The 18,944-nt window shown below is 38.3% G+C and overlaps 1 protein-coding gene across 14 annotated transcripts in view; it reads left to right on the top strand.

Moving 5' to 3' along the window:
• The window catches only part of PTPRZ1 (protein tyrosine phosphatase receptor type Z1), a 124,353-nt gene that overhangs the window by 20,001 nt on the left and 85,408 nt on the right, over positions 1–18,944 (top strand). For all 14 annotated transcript variants that reach the window (XR_014937960.1, XM_085525616.1, XM_015852899.3 and 11 more), the window contains exon 2: positions 14,213–14,278. Coding sequence is in view for 13 of the 14 variants with exons in the window: in XM_085525616.1 (XP_085381742.1) it covers positions 14,213–14,278 (66 nt within the window). In the remaining variant the exon portion in view is untranslated. The remainder of the gene's footprint in view (positions 1–14,212; positions 14,279–18,944) is intronic.

Below are 18,944 nucleotides of genomic sequence, written 5' to 3'. Positions count from 1 at the left end.
CTTTGGATTAAGAGCTTTTCAAGGAATGCACTGACCTTTCTTCATCCTGTAATATACCATTCACCAAAAGGTTAGCCTAATAAGATGGAACCAGATTCCTCAGAAAGGTCTAATTTTCTCCTCAAGAGACATTTTCTAACAGAAGCTGTATTGTTTCTTTTCAAGGAAAAATTTCAAGAAGGATTCATGTAATTTAGTTACACAATATCTGGTGGGAACACTTGCATTTGGAAGACTGGAATCTACCTTGCTCTTTTAAAAATGGATTGCTAGTCATGATATCTAAACATAGTTACAATAAATCCAACTTCTGGATGATCCTGTCCTGGCCTCTCTGCATACGAAGTCCTTGAATACAAAATTACAGTGATATTTTATGGACCAGTGAATCATTTTGAACAAAACTTACAAAACTGAATCTCAATATGCAAGAGTGTACGTGGCAAAAATCCCTGTCATTTTTAAGTCACAAACTGTATTGAGTACACCTTCTTGGTCAAATGTAGGTATTATATCTTTGTTTTGTTTCACCTGCCATGGTTTGCTTCTTTTTGTCAGAGTTTATAATTTCTGACATAAAAAGGCTTGATACTAGGGTAGAACGAAGTAGCATTTTTCATTTCATTTCAACATAGGATATTTCCAAACTGCTCTGATTTGGCAGCAAATTAAGGTAACTGAGTAATGATTACGTACTAAAAAGACCACTTAAAAATATATATATATATTTAATAATTTATTTCCTTATTCATTTAAACTGAATTGCAGTTTTTACTGTAAACTGTTTTTTAGAAAACAAAGGTACGGATTGTTGAAAGTTCCATCACAATATTCATGGCAGTGAAAGCTTGGCTGCCTGTTCTCTCTGCCGACTTATGTAAATTTCTAGAGACCTTGTGTGAATGGAAGGAGTCTGAATTTGTGTCCATGGTAATCTGTTCAATGTGTAGAGGAAGTTACAATGGCATTAACCCATGAAAAGGATCAGTTGTTTTCATGAAAGCAGTCAAGACATGCTTTGAATTCAGATAGTCAACTTAATCAGAGCTAGACGTTGTTTTTTAAGGGTTTCTCTTTCAAAAGCTTAAGTCTGGTAACTCACTACAGTAAAAATAGCTAATTTATCAGTAAAAGAACATTCAAAAATTAACAGCTGAAGAGTGGATAGGTCCCTGAAATAAAGATGAAACGATCCTGCAGTTATTTACAGCCTCTACTCGAGCAACAAGAACAAAAAATGCAACAGTGGTCCTGGCTCATTACCTGCCTTGTGCCTGGGAGCTAAGTGGATTCATGTAGTATCCCTTCAGTACCAGAAATTCAGCAGCAGCAATCCTCAGTGCTTTTGCATGTAGGATGAGAGACTTGCTCTGGGGTGGCCTGCTCACCTGGGAAGTCAGATGTAGAGTTTATTGAGGAAATACGGTGATTCAGACTCTCTCCATCAAATTATCTTACACTGACCTTAATAGGGCATATCAAAAGGTCAGGTCTGGTTCTTCCACTTCATCTTGATTTTCCTCAGACACATATGTTTCTGCTGGTACAGTTGCCCTGGTAATAAGAAAGTGAATGAGACTGTATTCCTCTTTAGCTTTAACAGGAGAAAATCCCACCTAGTAGCCTCATTTGGAGTGTTCTCTTACATTTAAATTAAATTTCAGTACAATGAATAGTAGCAATAGGCTACCTGCGTTTATTTAGGTATTCAGCAGATACTTTATTTTCCACCCTAATACCTGTCTCACTGTCATATATTTCAGATAATGAAAGTAAAAGATATCCATATCTTAATCAATATGCTGCGGGATAGTTTCACAGTATAATGGTAGATTTGCATTAGGGATGATTCTCATTTGACAGTGCTGAGGTTGTCAAGGTTAGAAATAATCAATGAAATGAATACAAAAAAAAAATAAAAAAGAAAGATGTGTCTGTAATCCTGTAATCCATGTCAGGTGTTTTTCACACTATCTCTCTCATGCTATTTGAACATTTTATACTAACATTAGCTAAATGAATTTGCTATATTGTTATGCGAAGCTGCATTTAGAGAGCATTGTAACTACAATTCCTGGCTTTCCTTTATAAAGGCATTACCCAACAGCTTTCCAGTGGAAAGAGGCAGATTTTTAAAGGCATAACTCAGAATTAACCCAGCATGAACAGCTGGTACTTGCCCATTATCCAATTTCAGAGACGTAAATCCCAGAAATTATTTTCATAAGAGCTGTGGTGCCCTGTGTGTGTTCACCAGTGGAGATGTTTGGACATTAAAGTTATAATGGGAAACATGGTAACAGCTCAAAGCATCAGGAAAAAGATCATTGGTAGGTGATGATAGCGCAAACAACAGCATTATCTCATCAACACAGAACCGTTAAGTAAGTATTATACTGACTGATATTTTTACTGGACATGAAAAATTGTCTTTTACAACAGGAGCAGGCAACTGCAGGGAGGATTTTCTTACATTTTGCAAGAACAAGAAAAAGAAAGGAGTTTACTGTTCAGTAATATCTCTTTACCTTCATGGAAGGCATATGGGGGAATGGCCAAATCAGGCTATTCTCCTGGTTCTCCGGACAAAACAGATACAGAAGAATGTATAGAAACTGCCCAAAAGAAAAGGAGATATAAGTAATAGCAGAAGTCACCTAGAAAGAACCTTTACAGAGGAGTCAGTTTTTGTGGAAAAAATGTTCAGTGGGGAATTACGGAATCATGCCATTTGAAAATAACATTGCCTTGAGAGTTTATAGAAAGTGTTCACTGCAGTGCCGTTTAGGGCAAAATTTGTTCTCTCCTGTTCTTCAGGAATGGAGTGTATCACATGCCATGGATCATTCCTATATATTATGAAAATAGCAGGAATAGCTGTCTTGGGTCACACCTGGATTCAAAATTGTCTGTCAGAAGCCAGTGTAATTACTTCAGAAAAATCAAAAACATAGAATCATAGAATTGCTCAGGTTGGAAAAGACCTCAAAGATCTTCTAGTCCAACCACAACCTAACCAAACTGTCCTAACTCTAACAACCCTCCACTAAATCATGTCCCTAAGCACCACATCCAAACAGGTTTTAAACACATCCAGGGATGGAGACTCAACCACCTCTCTGAGGACCCTATTCTAGTGCTTAACAACCCTTTCTGTAAATAAGTTTTTCCTGATATCCAACCTAAACCTTCCCTGGCACAACTTTAGGCCATTTCCTCTTGTCCTATCACCTGTCCTTTGTAGGGAACTTGAGCCTGGGGACATCACAGAACCGTAGGGGTTGGAAGGGTGCATCAAGTCGAACCCCCCTGCTAAAGCAGGTTCACTAGAATTGGTTGCAAATGGGGCCTGTAAGGATTATGTGGTGATGGAAGGGTCACTTCAGCAGCAAAACCCCCAGTTGGGGGGAAGGACATGGTTGGAAACATCACTATCCAGATGCTGACTTATATCCCTCTATAGGAGATGTAAGCTTGGGGACATTGGCAGTGGTGACATGAGCTGATATAATTTGGGACATCAGTGAGCAGAAACTACCATGCTCTGTATTTGGGGCTGCTCATTCAGCATCCCTCAAGAATGGCCCTCCCCAGTCTGCTGCCCTCCCTGTGGGTGCTGGTACCCAAAGCAGCCCTACCTTGGAGACCAAAGCGTCACTGCTTTGGGATCCATCTAGCCGCCTCACCTGGCTCCCACTGGTACAGGATGAGCTCTCCATTGGCCAACAACACAAACATTGGGTTATCGAGGTACATGATATCTCCCAGTGGGCAGCAGTAAGATACTCAATAGTCCTTACTCACACATACATAATTACACCTATTCCAGGCTCTTTTCTAGATGTGGTGTGATAACTCAAATATTCTTGATATTTTCATAGCTATTTTGATCTTCACTTAGCGGTTAGATTCAGTAGTTGGACTCAACGGTTTCCTGCAGTGATAACTGCCTCCATGTGAAGTTTATCCTTTCACTGATTTTCTTACTTTCAGATTTCTCATGAATACCCTTAGGTGTTCTTGTTCCTGTAGAAAAGGGAAGAATAAAAGTTCCTAATCTTTTCCTCAGCCATATTCATTACTCTTTCTATTTATTTTCATCCCATAGTAAGCATTCTTAACCTTTTCCACCTTCTTTTATTTAGAGCTTTTCCATGGTGACTCCCAGTCTCCTCTTTCAGCTGGTAACATTAATTGAAAAGATGAAGAAAAAGTAGTTTAGTTTTTCTCAGTACCTTCTTTAGAATAATTTTTGTTGCTGCATCAATCAGATCTGAACATCATGTGGTGTTGCTACATGTTTACCTTCCTAGATAAACATTTTCAGTTGATATAAATACATTACTTACAAGTTGTCAAATTGAATGTATAGAGTTGGAATCTAAAATCTGGCCATGTCTCTTTACCAGACTTTGATAAGCCTTCTCTTAACAGAGAGAATATTCCTCACTTCGCAGTCACACCTTACTCATGTCACTGGTTTTTGGCAGTACGTACATTTATGAACTCCTCTCCTCTCCTCTCCTCTCCTCTCCTCTCCTCTCCTCTCCTCTCCTCTCCTCTCCTCTCCTCTCCTCTCCTCTCCTCTCCTCTCCTCTCCTCTCCTCTCCTCTCCTCTCCTCTCCTCTCCTCTCCTCTCCTTCAGCCTGTTAATTAATGTCTTTACCCACAGTTTTAGCACTGTTCACCAACAAGAAGAGCAGATATTTGTTTATTAAGGGCTTTTACATTCTCTGGGAGCCTATATTGGGAGTTCATTGCTCAGTGCCCTTTGGGGAACTAATTCTTCATCACTTAAGAGTTCCAAGTCCTTAGTTCTGTTGGGAGAACTGATCCAAACCAGCAAATAGCTTTGGTAGGTGAATTCCCAATGTGGGAATGGCTTTGTCAGCAAGCTATAAGTTGACAAGTCACTTTAGATTCACTGAAATCTATTTACAAGATTTTAGTGTGCACAAGCCATTAACTCACTACACATTTTTAGATAATGTTTTCCTCTAATTCTGATTGTAGTTAATTGACAGAGCAGCTAATTACTCTATTAATTGGCAATTAAAATCATTTAATCTTGGTAGATGAGTAATTGAAATTAACTGAAAACAAATTTGTGACTTAGACATGCTGTATTTAATTTCTGTGTCTTACAGTGTTTAGTTTGTGGTAAAAAAAAAAAAAAATTGCCTATGAATCATAATGACTTTCTCAAGCGTACTGATTTTTGTTTCAAAGATTTAATTTCTTACTGCTAGAAAGTCATAGTCAATTTGCAGTCAGTTATTGAGTGTTGACAGCTGACTGCCATAATATATGAACTTTCAGTTGTATTGAACTAATCTGAACCTGGAGAGAGGATTGACTCAATGGGATTTTCAGTTCAAACTGTGTTATACACTCAGTGTAGGATTGCAAGTAACAAGAGGTCAGAACCTCCATTTTGTGGTTCAGTGCACAAATTACAGCTTTTCATGGAGTGCCACCACCACCTGAGACCTGGGAAAAGGCTTTTTACTGCCTTAGTGAAAAGTTTGATTATATGAGGAAATGGTTATTGCAGTAAGGTGAAATTTCATGTTTACAATGATTGATTAAACCATGTATCTGTCATCTTATAGGGCTATTATTTCTTCATTTGGGACAAACCTTCTTTTTCTGGGCTTATGTCTGGAGACAGAATTGAACAGCATAAAGGACTATTCTATAATTAATGTCTCATATTTTGTTCAGTGACATCAGAAGTGGATACTGATGATATGAATGTAGAGGTTGAACTTTCCCACCAATATTCCATTACATTTTATTGCTGTGTGACAGATGGCAGCAGAGGGGCAGTCTGACAAAATGACATCTGACATGGAAGTGCATATGGAGCAAAGGTGTGTTCCTTCACATAGAAAAAATGGCACCCACTGACATTCATCTGCACTTGCCCTACACTGATGGAGATGAGCGCAGTAAGGCAGTGGGTGGTACATATCAGCAATGGTGACAGCAACAGAGGGTTTACCTATGATGGTGCAGATTTTTATGAGCATGGCACACAGGCTCTTCTTCATTACTGGCAAAAAATGCATAACTAGCAGTGGTGACTATGCTGAACAATAGAGTTTTGTAGCTGAGAATTCACTCTATCAAGTGGTTTTGTTGTGCTCTACAGTGGTGTAACGTTTTGCCCACATTCACATGGGCTTTGTGTAACTTCCCAGGCAGATTTACCTCTCCTCTCCAAGATGAAGAGTGTACAGATTAAATACAAATGAATAAAACACATGACTACGTAGATCATGCACAATGTTTGTCACTTTCCTGAGTTCCCACTGCCAAACATTATCTGAATTCTGAAAGTACTGCTGAAGTTCCAGTTTTGTGGATGATATAGGACAGAACTAGAAAGGGCTTCCACCATGGTACTGCCTTGCACGTATATGAAATGTAAGACAGATTTTGACTTCAAAAGTACATCAAGTGGTAAATGAAATGTAGAAAACAAGGCATAGAAAATAATTCAAAAAGGAAATTGAAAAAGGAAATTTGAAGAAAATTTATTTTAAAACATCATGCTTTTATTTTATTTGATATCTTACACATTTTATCAAAATATTTGATGGGAAAAAGCTGTTAAGTGTTAAGAATATTGTTGCAGATAGCTATGGTAAACAAGCACTTCCAGGAACCATCAATACATCTTTTTGTTTTCAGCAGAATCTGAAAATAATAACATTACTTCATAGAATAGTGTACCACACTCATTTATGGTTGGTGAAGCAGAGGACCAGATACTGACAACTTGCTTTTCAAAAGGAGTAAAACACGGTGACTAGCAAAAGCCTAGTAGGAGCATTAAGTGTGAGGAGTATATTGCAATATACAACTGCAAGGAGTTGACAAAACATGGAGGAATGCCCAGATGCACCCACTTCCCTGTGGAGTTGCCATTCTTCCATAAAGCCTGTGAAAACTAGGATTACACTCGGATTCTTTGAGGAGTTTCTGGATATAACAGAAGTAAATTCATTTTGAAATGAAATGCTTGTAGTTTCACCGACCTGGTTGAATTTGTGTTTATTTGTATCTGGCCTGGATTTTCTTCTAGCTTTTTTCAATGTGATTTCATTAATTTACATATGTAGCACTAAAAGATCAAGTGGGTTCAAGGAGAAGAGTCTGAATGGAAGCAGCTGTACAATAGCGTATCCCAGGAGGCACAGCATTACCTGCATTTCAATAGAATTCCCCACCTCTATCATAAAACTCTATTTGCCTCACTGCAATCATTGAACATTCATGGTACATCTTCAGGGAGATTATAGTCCTCCTGAGTCCCTTCTGGCTTTGTTTTTAGGAACCTAAAATCTGCTAAACACCCTTCAGCAGCAGGCCAGCCATCCAGGTTTCCTGGGTTACTTTTGTGTGTAGCCCAAGAGCTTAATAGGAATCTAATTTCACTCGACTGTACCTGTTCAAAAACATCTCTTCTGGAAGGATATCAGTCCCCTACCTAAACACTCTATTGTCTACTTGGTTTCAATGAGCTGGCATTTGAAAGATACTTGGATTCCTAGTGAAGCCTTAAATATTAATATAGTCGATGCTTCAACTGACTGCTAATGGTTGTGTAGGAAGCTGAAGTATGTCAGACCACTTTCATGTCCAGATGTATGGGATCACAAGTGGAAGGATACATCTAACATATGCTATTACTTTGCCAGTAGTCACTAGGAAAGTAGAAGCAGCGAATTTAAGCAGTTTGGTCATACTTTGTGATATTCTGAGCTCACTCCCACTTTACACTTGCTGGTAAAAACAATACTGGATCCTGTAAACTCTAGGCATGTAAAACTGCAGTAGAGTAGAAAATAAACTGGTCAAGCTGCAGTCCTGGTTGCTTTTGTATATGGAGAAGCACTGGAAAACTGTGATTAAATGTGATTTACAAACCTTAGTTCATACCATAGGTATTATACTTTTAATTCATGGCACTGCTCACTATAAAGTTGTGACATCTTAACTAAACAGAGTTCTTGTTAATATCCCAATGCTTAATTATATAAACTCATCTGTCTTTTTCTTCTTTTTTTCTTCCTTTTTTTACTTCTTATCCTCCTGACCTCACACACACACATTTTAATGCACTCTGTATTAGTAAATACACATTCTTGGTAAATACACACAATTGTCACATTTCATGAGGAGTTCTATTTTGGTTTCATATTTGTTGCACGGAAAGTTTCACTTTTCAGTCTGTATGAGTAAGCAGCCTACACTCCGGCATGATGAAGAGAATTGACTCTCTTTATAGATACCCTAAAATGTATCCATGCCTAAAATAAGCCTTCCAAGAAGGAACTATGGGTAAGAAATATATTTTTAAATTTCTCTAGGGCTGTCAGAATTCTCAGGCCTGTCTTGACAAAAGATTTAGACACTTTGACTTTCCGGGAGAAAGAATATATGAAGTGGTAGAAATGGGCTATAAAATCACCTTGGTGTTTTTACGGATGACATTAGCAAATTGAACAAATCCATGAAATAGATGTTATTTAGATGAATGTGGCTCATTGTCTCAAGGGATTGGTAGGTACCGTGCTTTGAATCTTTTCATTCATCTTTCGGCATAAATCAAGAATTATTCAAGTTGAGAAAATGAAACTATGCCATCATAAGATGGCTGAAAGGTATACAAGTGGGTCCTGGGACTTTCTGTCAGCAGAAGGAGCTAAAATAAGGACATGATTATTGAGGAAGTGCTCTATTTATCAAGAGAGGTGATTTTGTGTAGTTTTAGTTTTTTTTAAGATTGTTTATTTTTTGAAGTAAAATGTATAATAAAAGCCTTTCTAATCTATTTATTGGCTTTTTTTTTAATAAAAAGCATTAAGCATCTATTCTGCTGACCACGTAGCTTTTTTAAAGGAAAAATATTATGCCAGCTGTGCATTTTGTCTTCCTCTCTGACTTATTTGCGGGAACTTTGTCCAGTGTCCCACTCCTAAGTCACTAGCTACATGCATTTCTCTAAACTATTTCAGCTATTCTGTTCTTAATTTCACCATTGTTCTTATTGTACTATCTCAGTTAGTTCTTCGTGTTTCAACCTATCTCTTCTCCAATTTCTTAGTCTAAAAATGTGACTTTCTAAATGTCTTATGGTCTGGGAAAGTGCTACTGAACAGTAAAAACAGTAGATCAAGTAAAGCATAAAGTCATAGCCACTTTACTGTATTTGAATGAGTAGCACCCAAGACATTCACTTTTAGGCATAAATTCAGTGGTTTTAGGTCAGCCTTTGCAGAAGGAATTGTGAGCCTGAGTGCCTTGCTCTTTATCCTTCTGAAGAGCTTGCTGAGTGTGTGGGCAAGCTGTCAGATGCTGGTATGTATTTGAATAAAGTACAAATACGTATTTGAATAAAAATTTGTAGAATGTTTTGCTATGTCAGGCCACTTCCTGATAACACCCTGCAACAGCCAATAGCAAATATTACAGTAAGTGCATTAAAATAGAGAAAATATGTAATGATAATTTGCCAATATAATCCTCCCAGTTTTATTGGTGTCTGGCTCAGGGACATAGCAATCCAAAAGTGGTATAATTCTGTTTAAGAGGTGTTTGTGGATCTCTCATTTACAGATTTTTGTAATCTATTCTGAATCTGTATAAGCTTCTAGTGCTGACAACACCCACTTTGTGCAGTGTCTATAATATAAGCGTATGCAGGGGAGATCTCATGAGGCGCAATTTTGTTTAAAATGAGAATTTCTGTACTTCATATTTCTCAAAGAGAAAATTAGCACATTTTCAGTGATTGCTTACACCCTTATCATGGAATCATAAAATGGCCTGGGTTGAAAAGGATCTCAAAGATGATCTAGTTTCAGTGCCCTGATGTGGGCAGGGTCACCAACCAGGCTGCCCAGAGCCACATTCTTCTTGGTCTTGAATGCCTCCAGGGATGGGGCACCCACAACCTCTCTGGGCAGCCCATTCCATGCTTGGAATCCAGGAAGTTCCTACGTTCTTCCTTGAAATAAGAACCATAAATCCAACCCCATCCATGTAAATTGAAATTTGTATTGATTTTAATGTCGATGTATAACTGTAATGTGTTGCCATTCTCCATTAGATTCCTCATTCCTCAGTTAGATCTGGGGACAGGAGAAAAATAGTGAGTGACTTGTGACTTCCTAGGACCAAGCAATGTTGGCAACTTGAGTGAAGAGTTGAGTGCCTACCTCTACTTTACACACAGAACATCAGCACCTCGTTTGCAGAAAATATTATATCTAAATGTGTCTCAGCTTCTATAAATAAAACAGAATCTCATAAACTGATGCTTTGTTGGCAACACAGCAAAGAAGTTCAGACTGTAGTCTAGGGTTAGCAAAGGCTAAACCACAAGAGATTGTCCCTTTGTCCTTTTGTGTCTAGCAGCTGGTATCTTGACACCACCTTGGCAAAAAGGACAGGTATAATGACCTGGTAGAATTACAGCAGCCTGCTATAAAATTACAGATTACACTATGTATCCTGCATAGCAAAGCAGCATATTGAGTGTGGCATCCCCAAACACATTTTGTGTCTCAGTAACTGTCTTTTCAATACTCTTTTCTCTCAGCTTGAGGAGCATGGTCTCCAGAGGGCACTGTGGCTTGTTGCCTCAGCATCTGTCAGAGGATTTCCCCTGACAAAAATCAGAGATTCAAAGTTCCATTTCCATTTCTTTAACCTGTTATCCCAGCACAGAGTGTCAAATCAAGATTTCATTCACAAGCATTTATTTTAATCTTTAAAACTATTCATTTTTCACTTTTACATGATGAATAAATATATGCCAAGGTTCTGAATGCTTCATTCACAGAAGTAAATCAAAAGCCACTTGACTAAGGCCTATAAATGCAAAAGACACATCAAACTCGAGTTTGGAGGAAGAAAACCTGGATACTTACACATTCTAGATGGAAGAAAAAGTACCTACAAGATCTCATTACTCTCAGCTCTATCGTTTAACCAAAAACCAATCTTCTCTGTTTTCTCTCTGTGACTGAGCATGAGACAACTTCAGCAACAAATAGGTTGGTCCAGCTGCCCCTCACAAACTCTGTGCTGTGATTTAACCTGGCAGGCAGCTGAACACCGCAAAGCCCTTCGCTCACTCACCTGCTACCTGTGGGAAGGAGGAAAGAATCAGGAAAAAAAGTAGAACTCATAGGTTGAGATAAAAACTATTTACTAAGACAGGAAAGGAAGAGAAAAATAACAGTAATGATTATGTAAATATGTGCATGTATATATTTACAAAACAAGTGATACACAATGCAGTTGCTCACCACCAGCTGACTGATGGGCATCAGCCAGTCCCTGAGCAGCTGCTCCCCAGCCCATTCCCCTCAATTTTACTGTTTTTATTTTTTCACATGATAAGGTATGGAACAGCTCTTTGGTCAGTTCAGGTCAGTTGTCCTGGTTCTGTCCCCTTCTAGCTCCTTGTGCCCCCTCACTGGCAGGTCAATACAAACTAATACTGTCTCTGTGCAGTACTGCTCAGCAACAGCTAACACACTGGTATGTTATCAAATTGTTTTTTCTCCTAATGCCTCAACCACAACAGCATCATACTGGACACTGTAAAGAAATCAACTCTGTCCCAGCTGAAACCAGGACACAGTGGAGCACTAGCCACCATTATTCTTAACTTTACGGGCCTCTGGGACTACACTGTGGGCTTTTTATACAGAATGTAAAAGGAAACAAGTCACAGACCTATGCAGAAAACCTGGTTTTGAAGGAGGGTAGCAGGGAACAAAAAGCATTTAATGATTTAATGATATCTTGGATGCCTCCCTGACGTACGTAGAAAGATAACCATAGAACAGTTGAAACATGATCCCACAACTGAGCTGTCTTGCACTATGAATAAATCAGCAGCCTTTGGAAACATGTTCAGCAGCCTCCTGAAAGCAGAGGAGAACATAAAGGATTTTTTTTGCTTCATAAAGCAACACCTCAAGATCAAGTAGAACTCAGGCTATTATGTGTACCAGCTGAAGAGACGGGCAGCATCACAAGAGTCGTGCTGACTCTCGAGATGATTGGAAGTTCAAGTATCAGTATTGTAGATTTACATATAAAACCACAAGACTTTTGAGAAGGCTTTCTTATGAATACCATACAAATTTAAATTGCATGTCAGGAACTTAAATATACTGTTTAAACAGAGGTGCCTGCTGTCATATTCTAAAAGCAAAATGGTTGTCAAATTGTTAACCCTAAAACCATTTCCTCCTAGTTGGTCTCTGTACTCTCAGCTGCTGTTTACACGGCTAGGCTTTTTACTGCGCATGGTGAAGTTTTGCCAGTGAAAGCAGTGAACTTCACTGCAGGAATTGCTGCATGTCTTTGTCCCCATACATTCCAATAGAAATTCACACTTTTTCTGACACCCTTGATTTCCCAATTGCTCCCTTCCCCAGATTTATTTTTCTTCCACTTTGTCACCCACGTAACAGAAGAAGGCAATCCCAAGACCACGGGTAATCACTGTCTGTGAGTGGGCTGTGAAGGGACTGCCGCTAGCACAATATGTGAATGGCAAAGGAGAGAAGCCGTATGAACTCCTAAGGTCTCCTGGCATTCATAAAGACTTTCCGTAAGATTTACTGGGTCTTTAAGTGTGTAATGCACCAAAAAAAAGTGAACCTTGCCCCTTTTTTTCTTGCTCATTGAAGCTATTGCTCCTTGTCCATCAGACCTCCATGAGGAGTTTAAAAAGTGGTGGGACGCTCTCACGCCCAAACCCTGCGCACTTAGCATATGAATGCTCCAGCGATTGTTTGAAGTAACAATTAGGAGGACAAGGGATAAAGGAGGAAACTGGAGACAGCAACTAACACCTGTGAATCAGAACTTAAACAGCTTTCTTTTACATAATTAATTAAAGATGCAGGCACAATGAACATTGACTTGAAAATATAGTCCAAAGACAATGCCCATGCACATAAGGCCCTTTGCGTCTGCTTTTGGTTCCGCTACTCACGTGGGAGGGTTGTTCTTTTTGTAGAAATCTTAGTCATGACTGAATGTTGCTAAGTGTTACAAGGGTGTCTTTTTTGAAGAGGAGGAAGAAAGTGAACAGGAAAACACTGAAGAGGAATTGCAATTTCATGGAGGGGGCAGATGTCCTGATGAATTTATTAAAATACATGGACTTCAGATAGGTAGCAGAAAATCATTCTAAAGCACGGAAGAGGGCTAGCCGTACAAATAGCAATTATGATTTAATGTACCATAAGCTGTGCTACAGACTCGTTCCTATTGAAGAAAAATAAATGGATGTTATACTTCTGTTTCATGAAATTCTATTTTCTGCAGAACATGAGCAAAATTCTATGGCATTTTCTCAAGGAGACAATCTATATGTGCGCTCAATGTGTTTGTATGCAATTATTTCTTAAATGGGCTATATTGTGCCTCTTCAGAGCAGTATTTAATGAAACTTGTGAAGATATTATTACTCTAGAAATTACCAAAGAAATCTCCAGTTTGCATATAATAATAAGTATTACAGGGCACAGTCTTCCATGTGCACGCACCAGCAGCGTTGCTAGAATTATTCCAGCAAAGAGCACAATGGTGAAAGTTATTCAGCAGTTAGGAAAAAAAAATCAGTTTATACAGTCAGTCTCTCTAATGAAAAACAATGTCATTAAAAAGTATGTAATATCTAGCTTTTCTCAGTAAGGTTTATGGAGATACACATACATTATCTAAAATGCTGATGCTAGTCCACAGTGGAATTTTGTAATATTTCTTCATTATCTTTAAATGGCATCAATAAAAGAAAGGTAGAGAAAAACTGTGAAGACTAACCATATTGAAGTTCAACTTTCCTTGACTCCAAGTAATTTAGACGGGTTCTTTCTGAAGGACATCACAGATGATGTCAAGTATAAAGCCATAAGTTAAGAATAGAATAGCAAAAGAGATTCAGATAAACTGAGAAAACACATTGTTTTGTTTGTGACCTTCATATGATACAATACAAATAGTATTTGTGTTCCAGTCAAACAATTCTTACCATTTAAAGTTCAAAATAAGGACTAGGTAAATCATACATCAGTAATTCTCACAGTGGTTATCTTCCTGGGGGTGAGAGACTCATCTATATGTTCCTATTAGCCTCTATTTTTAATATTTTAAATTCATTGATATTTTGCAGATTTCGCATACGGATACTACAGACAGCAGAGGAAGTTGACTGAAGAGGTTGATTGGTCATATACAGGTAAGCGTAACTCTCCTATGAAAGAACTTACTTTGTTTTCATATTTTCACATTCATTCTTATAACTTCAAGAGCCTGTTTTGTGTATCTGCCACCTGCCATATGCCTAAACAATTCCTGAAGTAAAAATGTAGGAAATGGATTCTCAAAAATTACAGCAACTTTACAACAGGAGAGACTATGCTTCCTATGTCTGTTAATTCTGGAAAACGCAAGTTCCCATCCTTAAAACCTTAAACTTGACACTTTGGTGAAGGCTGGGCCTTCATTGTTAGGTTCCCTTTTGTCATCTGAGTACTTCTGTTCTGGCAAGTCTGAAAAGCACACAGAAAGGCTAAAACAATGTGCAGTGCATGTTGTGGGTAAGAATATACCCATATATTGCATATGAACTTCCATGCTTTGCTTCTGACTACTTGAGCATCTTTTCAGGTACTATGTTACTTATCCTAAAAAGGCAGTCATTAGGCAGAGATCTCATAAGATCTCATTTGCATGAGTAAGAAAATTATATCCTTAAATTCTGAATGAACATTACTTAATCATAGAAGAGTTATAGGAAATTCACATTTACCCTTCTAGATTCTTCTGTATGTCAAGCCACTTCCAGTAATATTGGAAAGGTAATTTTTTTTCCTAAATGATACATATATTTTACCCAGAACATAAATATAGTCTTCCTGTGAATGTGTTTAGGCTCTTACATTTTTAATGATTTCAGTGTTTCATATATTTCGTTCAAAATATGTTCTTGTACATAAAGAAAATTATACCATTCTTTTTCTTTCTTTTACTCTTTCTCATTTTCAGGACAGTTTTTATCTTCCAGGGTAAAACATATCTAACAAGTTTTGAGCCTAAGGAGAATTGAAACAAGCTAGTCATAAACCCTTCAAAATGAGATTTATAATGAAAACTCCCACTTACACATATTGTACTGCAAAACTCAAGCATAAAATCAATCAATACAATATTCTGTGTCCAAAATCCATCCATTTTTTAATATTGCAGTTAGAGAAGTGCAGAGATAAGCCTCTAGGATTACAGGTGACCAGAGGGCAATTTATGAGTTTACTTTAAAGAACACCAAATGGATTTTTCATAGGACATCAGAGAAGGCTAACTCAGCCCACTCAGAGCATGCACCTACTGTGCAGCTGCAGCAACAGCCTCAGATTATATTGGCTGGGTATTTTGTATTGCTGGATGGAAAAACAGCAAAGACTCTGCAAGCTCGAGAGCTCAGACCTGTTGGTTCACTCCCATAACGTGTGAGATACCTGCATGTAGTCATCTCGCTTTGCACACCTCTCCCTAGTGACCATTTCTGGTAAAGCCTTTCTCTCCAACTAGACATATGCACTCAGATGCATATGAGTGCATAGAATGGCTTGGATTAAAGGACCTCAAAGATCATCTAGTGTCAACTCCCCTGCCATGGCCAGGGTTGCTAACCACCACACCAGGCTGCCCAGAGCCATGTCCAGCCTTGACTTGAATGCCTCCAGGGACAAGACATCCATAACCTCTCTTGGCAACCTGTTCCAGTGCATCACACCCTCTGAGTGAAAAACTTCCTCCTAATTTCTAACCTAAACCTCCCCTGTCTCAATGATCTTATGGTCCAAGTAAAGCTGCTCAAAGCTTGTTCAGATCATGCCCAATTGAGTTTTGAAATTCTCCAAGGAGTGAGATATTGCAACTGGGGCAATCTGCTCTACCTTTATTTTGAAGTTGTTGTTTTTTTCATTCATGACAGGACAAGGTTTTTCAAAGCCTTATTGCAGGGCTACATATAAATCATGTACCCATTGCTTTGTCATTGCGAGGCCTGTTTTACGTGGCATTTCCCTAAAATACCGTGGAATTTATTTATGACATGAAAGGGAGTACACAAATTCCAATTTCACTTAAAAACACTGTCTTCTTGAATGGAAGATAAGATACAACACATAATATAACTGTGCATCACTGCCCAGAGCACAACTGCAAACAGTGTCAAGTACTCATATGTATAAATTTAATATTTTCTTCAATATACTCAGAATCCAGACTAGTGTACTAAGAGTTCCCTAGAACCACCAGAGATGCCTGTGAGTATCTGAAACACGTGACAGAACTTCATGATTTAGTGAGCAGTATTGGTGGTGGGTGGATGATTGGACTAGATGATCCTGGAGGTCCTTTCCAACTGTAATGATTCTGTGATAACCACTAAAGTTAACTCAGATTTGCAGTTTTGAGACATAAGGCAACACACACATTTCTGAATAGATGACCTATGCTTTGCCAGTTCATCGCTTCTGTGGACATTAGTTATATTTCTCTATCTTATAAACCACTCACTGAAAAAAAATTAGCCTTCATATGCCAGTGAAGTTTTAGGAGTGGACCTTGGGACCACGCAGCCATGAAGTTTGATCAGCTGTGACAAGGAAGCATCTACCTGACCTGGTAAATTTATCTGAGTTTCAGCAGACTTCGTTTATATCAAATAAGAAATGTCAAATACATTAGTCATAGTAAATCAATAAACTACTTTTGCTGTGAGCAAAAGTAAAACAAAACTAGAGAAATAACATGAATCTTACCTACTGAAATCATGTAATTTTTGAACGTGATGTATCCTAATAGAGCAATGTACTTTAACTTATATGAGTCATCATCACGTTTTGGTTATTTGGTAAATGTCTAATGATGGCATAAATGTTACTGGAAACACTTTGTAATACTTCTAAGAACTCAGCCTTGATCTACAGACAAAGCCTCCACTTTCAAGCATGACTTTTTTTTGTGTGTGTGTATGTTTCCTGACTTTGTGTATATTTGCACAGACAGTAGAGTATTAAAGATGTAGTCAGGGCAAGTGAACATTGTATTTGCATCCATCTTCTTCAGGAGAAATTGACTTGAACTAGTCTATTCATAGACATTACTTGAACAAACATCTTTTTATTTTGTTCATTAAAACAGTGATAGAAAATATTTTTGATAACATAACAAATATTTTGAAAATGTCATATACTAAAAGTGAATTCAACCATTTCTGTTGTTGAAAAAACAAGCATAATGAGAAAAGGTATTTTCCCAAATCAGTTACATAGAAGTTGATGATTAGAGATCATTTAGACATTATTTAGCTCCACCACTCAGGTTAGGCAAAGGATGTCCAAAGAAGGGCTTTTTTTTCAGTGCAATTCCTTTTGGTTGAAATTATTACTCCTGAGATTTGTGTTCTTGTTGACTTTGCAACAAACCAGTTATGTGGCGTAGGGTAAAACATGAGCTGAATTCTATTAAAAGCAAGAAATTCCAAAAAGGAATTACATAAGCTGAAGAATTTTTAAAATTGAATTATGCAAATGATTAGCACAGCCAGCTCAGTGTTGTCTCCTCACAACTGTTAAGTTCACTTTGTGCTGCCATTAATTATATGATATAATGAGCTGGAGTAGCCTTGCAGACACTAGCAACTCTTTCCTTGGCAAAAGGTGATTTTAATCTAAACCTCTGAGTCTCTTGAGTATTTTCCGTGATTTTCTGGTTTTGCTGGGGTTTTTTGTTTGGTTGGCTTTTTGTCTTTTCCTCCAAGCAGAACGTATTCCATGCTTCCCCCCCCCCCCCCCCCTCCCACTTTTTTTTTTTTTTTTTTTTTTTTTTAACCTCTGGGGATATTCTGAATCTTAGAATAAGAATGATTTGTGTTTGAAATGATTCTTGGGAATCTTATGGTCCAAGTAAAGCTGCTCAAAGCTTGTTCAGATCATGCCCAATTGAGTTTTGAAATTCTCCAAGGAGTGCGGTATTGCAGCTGGTACAGACTCACCTCGAGCACCATGTGAACATTTGGGCACCACAATCTAAGGACATAAAACCATTAGAGAAAGTCCAAAGGAGGACTACAAAGATGGGGAAGGATCTAGAGGGCAAGGTGTGTGAGGAGTGGCTGAGGTCCCTGGGCTTGCTCAGCACAGAGCAGAGGAGCTGAGGGAAGACCACTCCTCAGAGGGTAGTCAGGCACTGGAACAGGCTGCCCAGGGCAGTGGTCATGGCACTGAGTTGCTGGAGTTCAAGAAGAGTTTGGACAACACTCTCAGAGATATGGTCTGTTTTTTGGTGGTGCAAGGAGTTGAAGTCAATAATCCCTGAGGGTCCCTTCCAACATGGGACATTCTATTCTACCTCCAGCTTCAAGAAACCCAGCTCCTCTCTTTGTATGGGATGTCCTTCAACCACCCAGCCATCTCAGTGGCCATTAATTTGTCAGTATCTGTGTCATACTGGGTTGGGGAGAAAGTTAAAATTGTACTTGGCATTCTAGATGTCCTCTCGGTAGTGCATTAGAGGAAAATTAATTATCCTGCTGGTTGTACTGTTGGTAATGTAGCCTGGTATGTTACTGGCCTTTTTTGCTACAAGGTGACACTGCTGACTCACACAAAATGCGGTATTCATCAGGAAAATTAATTATAATCTTTTCAGATAATTTTGAATAACTATTATATCTCAGTAGTAAAACTTGACAGTGTGTAGATGCTCTTCCAACCCTTGCACCAATGTTATCCATTGTAACTATGTCTAAACATAATGGCTTGCTGGTTTTGCTACGATATTGAATGTTAAACTAATCATGTTATACATAAAATTGTTATTGCTGTATGCCTAAT

This window comes from Coturnix japonica, chromosome 1 (genome assembly GCF_054131305.1).
Source record: "Coturnix japonica strain WE chromosome 1, WE-NBRP24, whole genome shotgun sequence".
NCBI lineage: Eukaryota > Metazoa > Chordata > Aves > Galliformes > Phasianidae > Coturnix > Coturnix japonica.
This window is presented reverse-complemented; position numbering and strand designations above follow the sequence as displayed.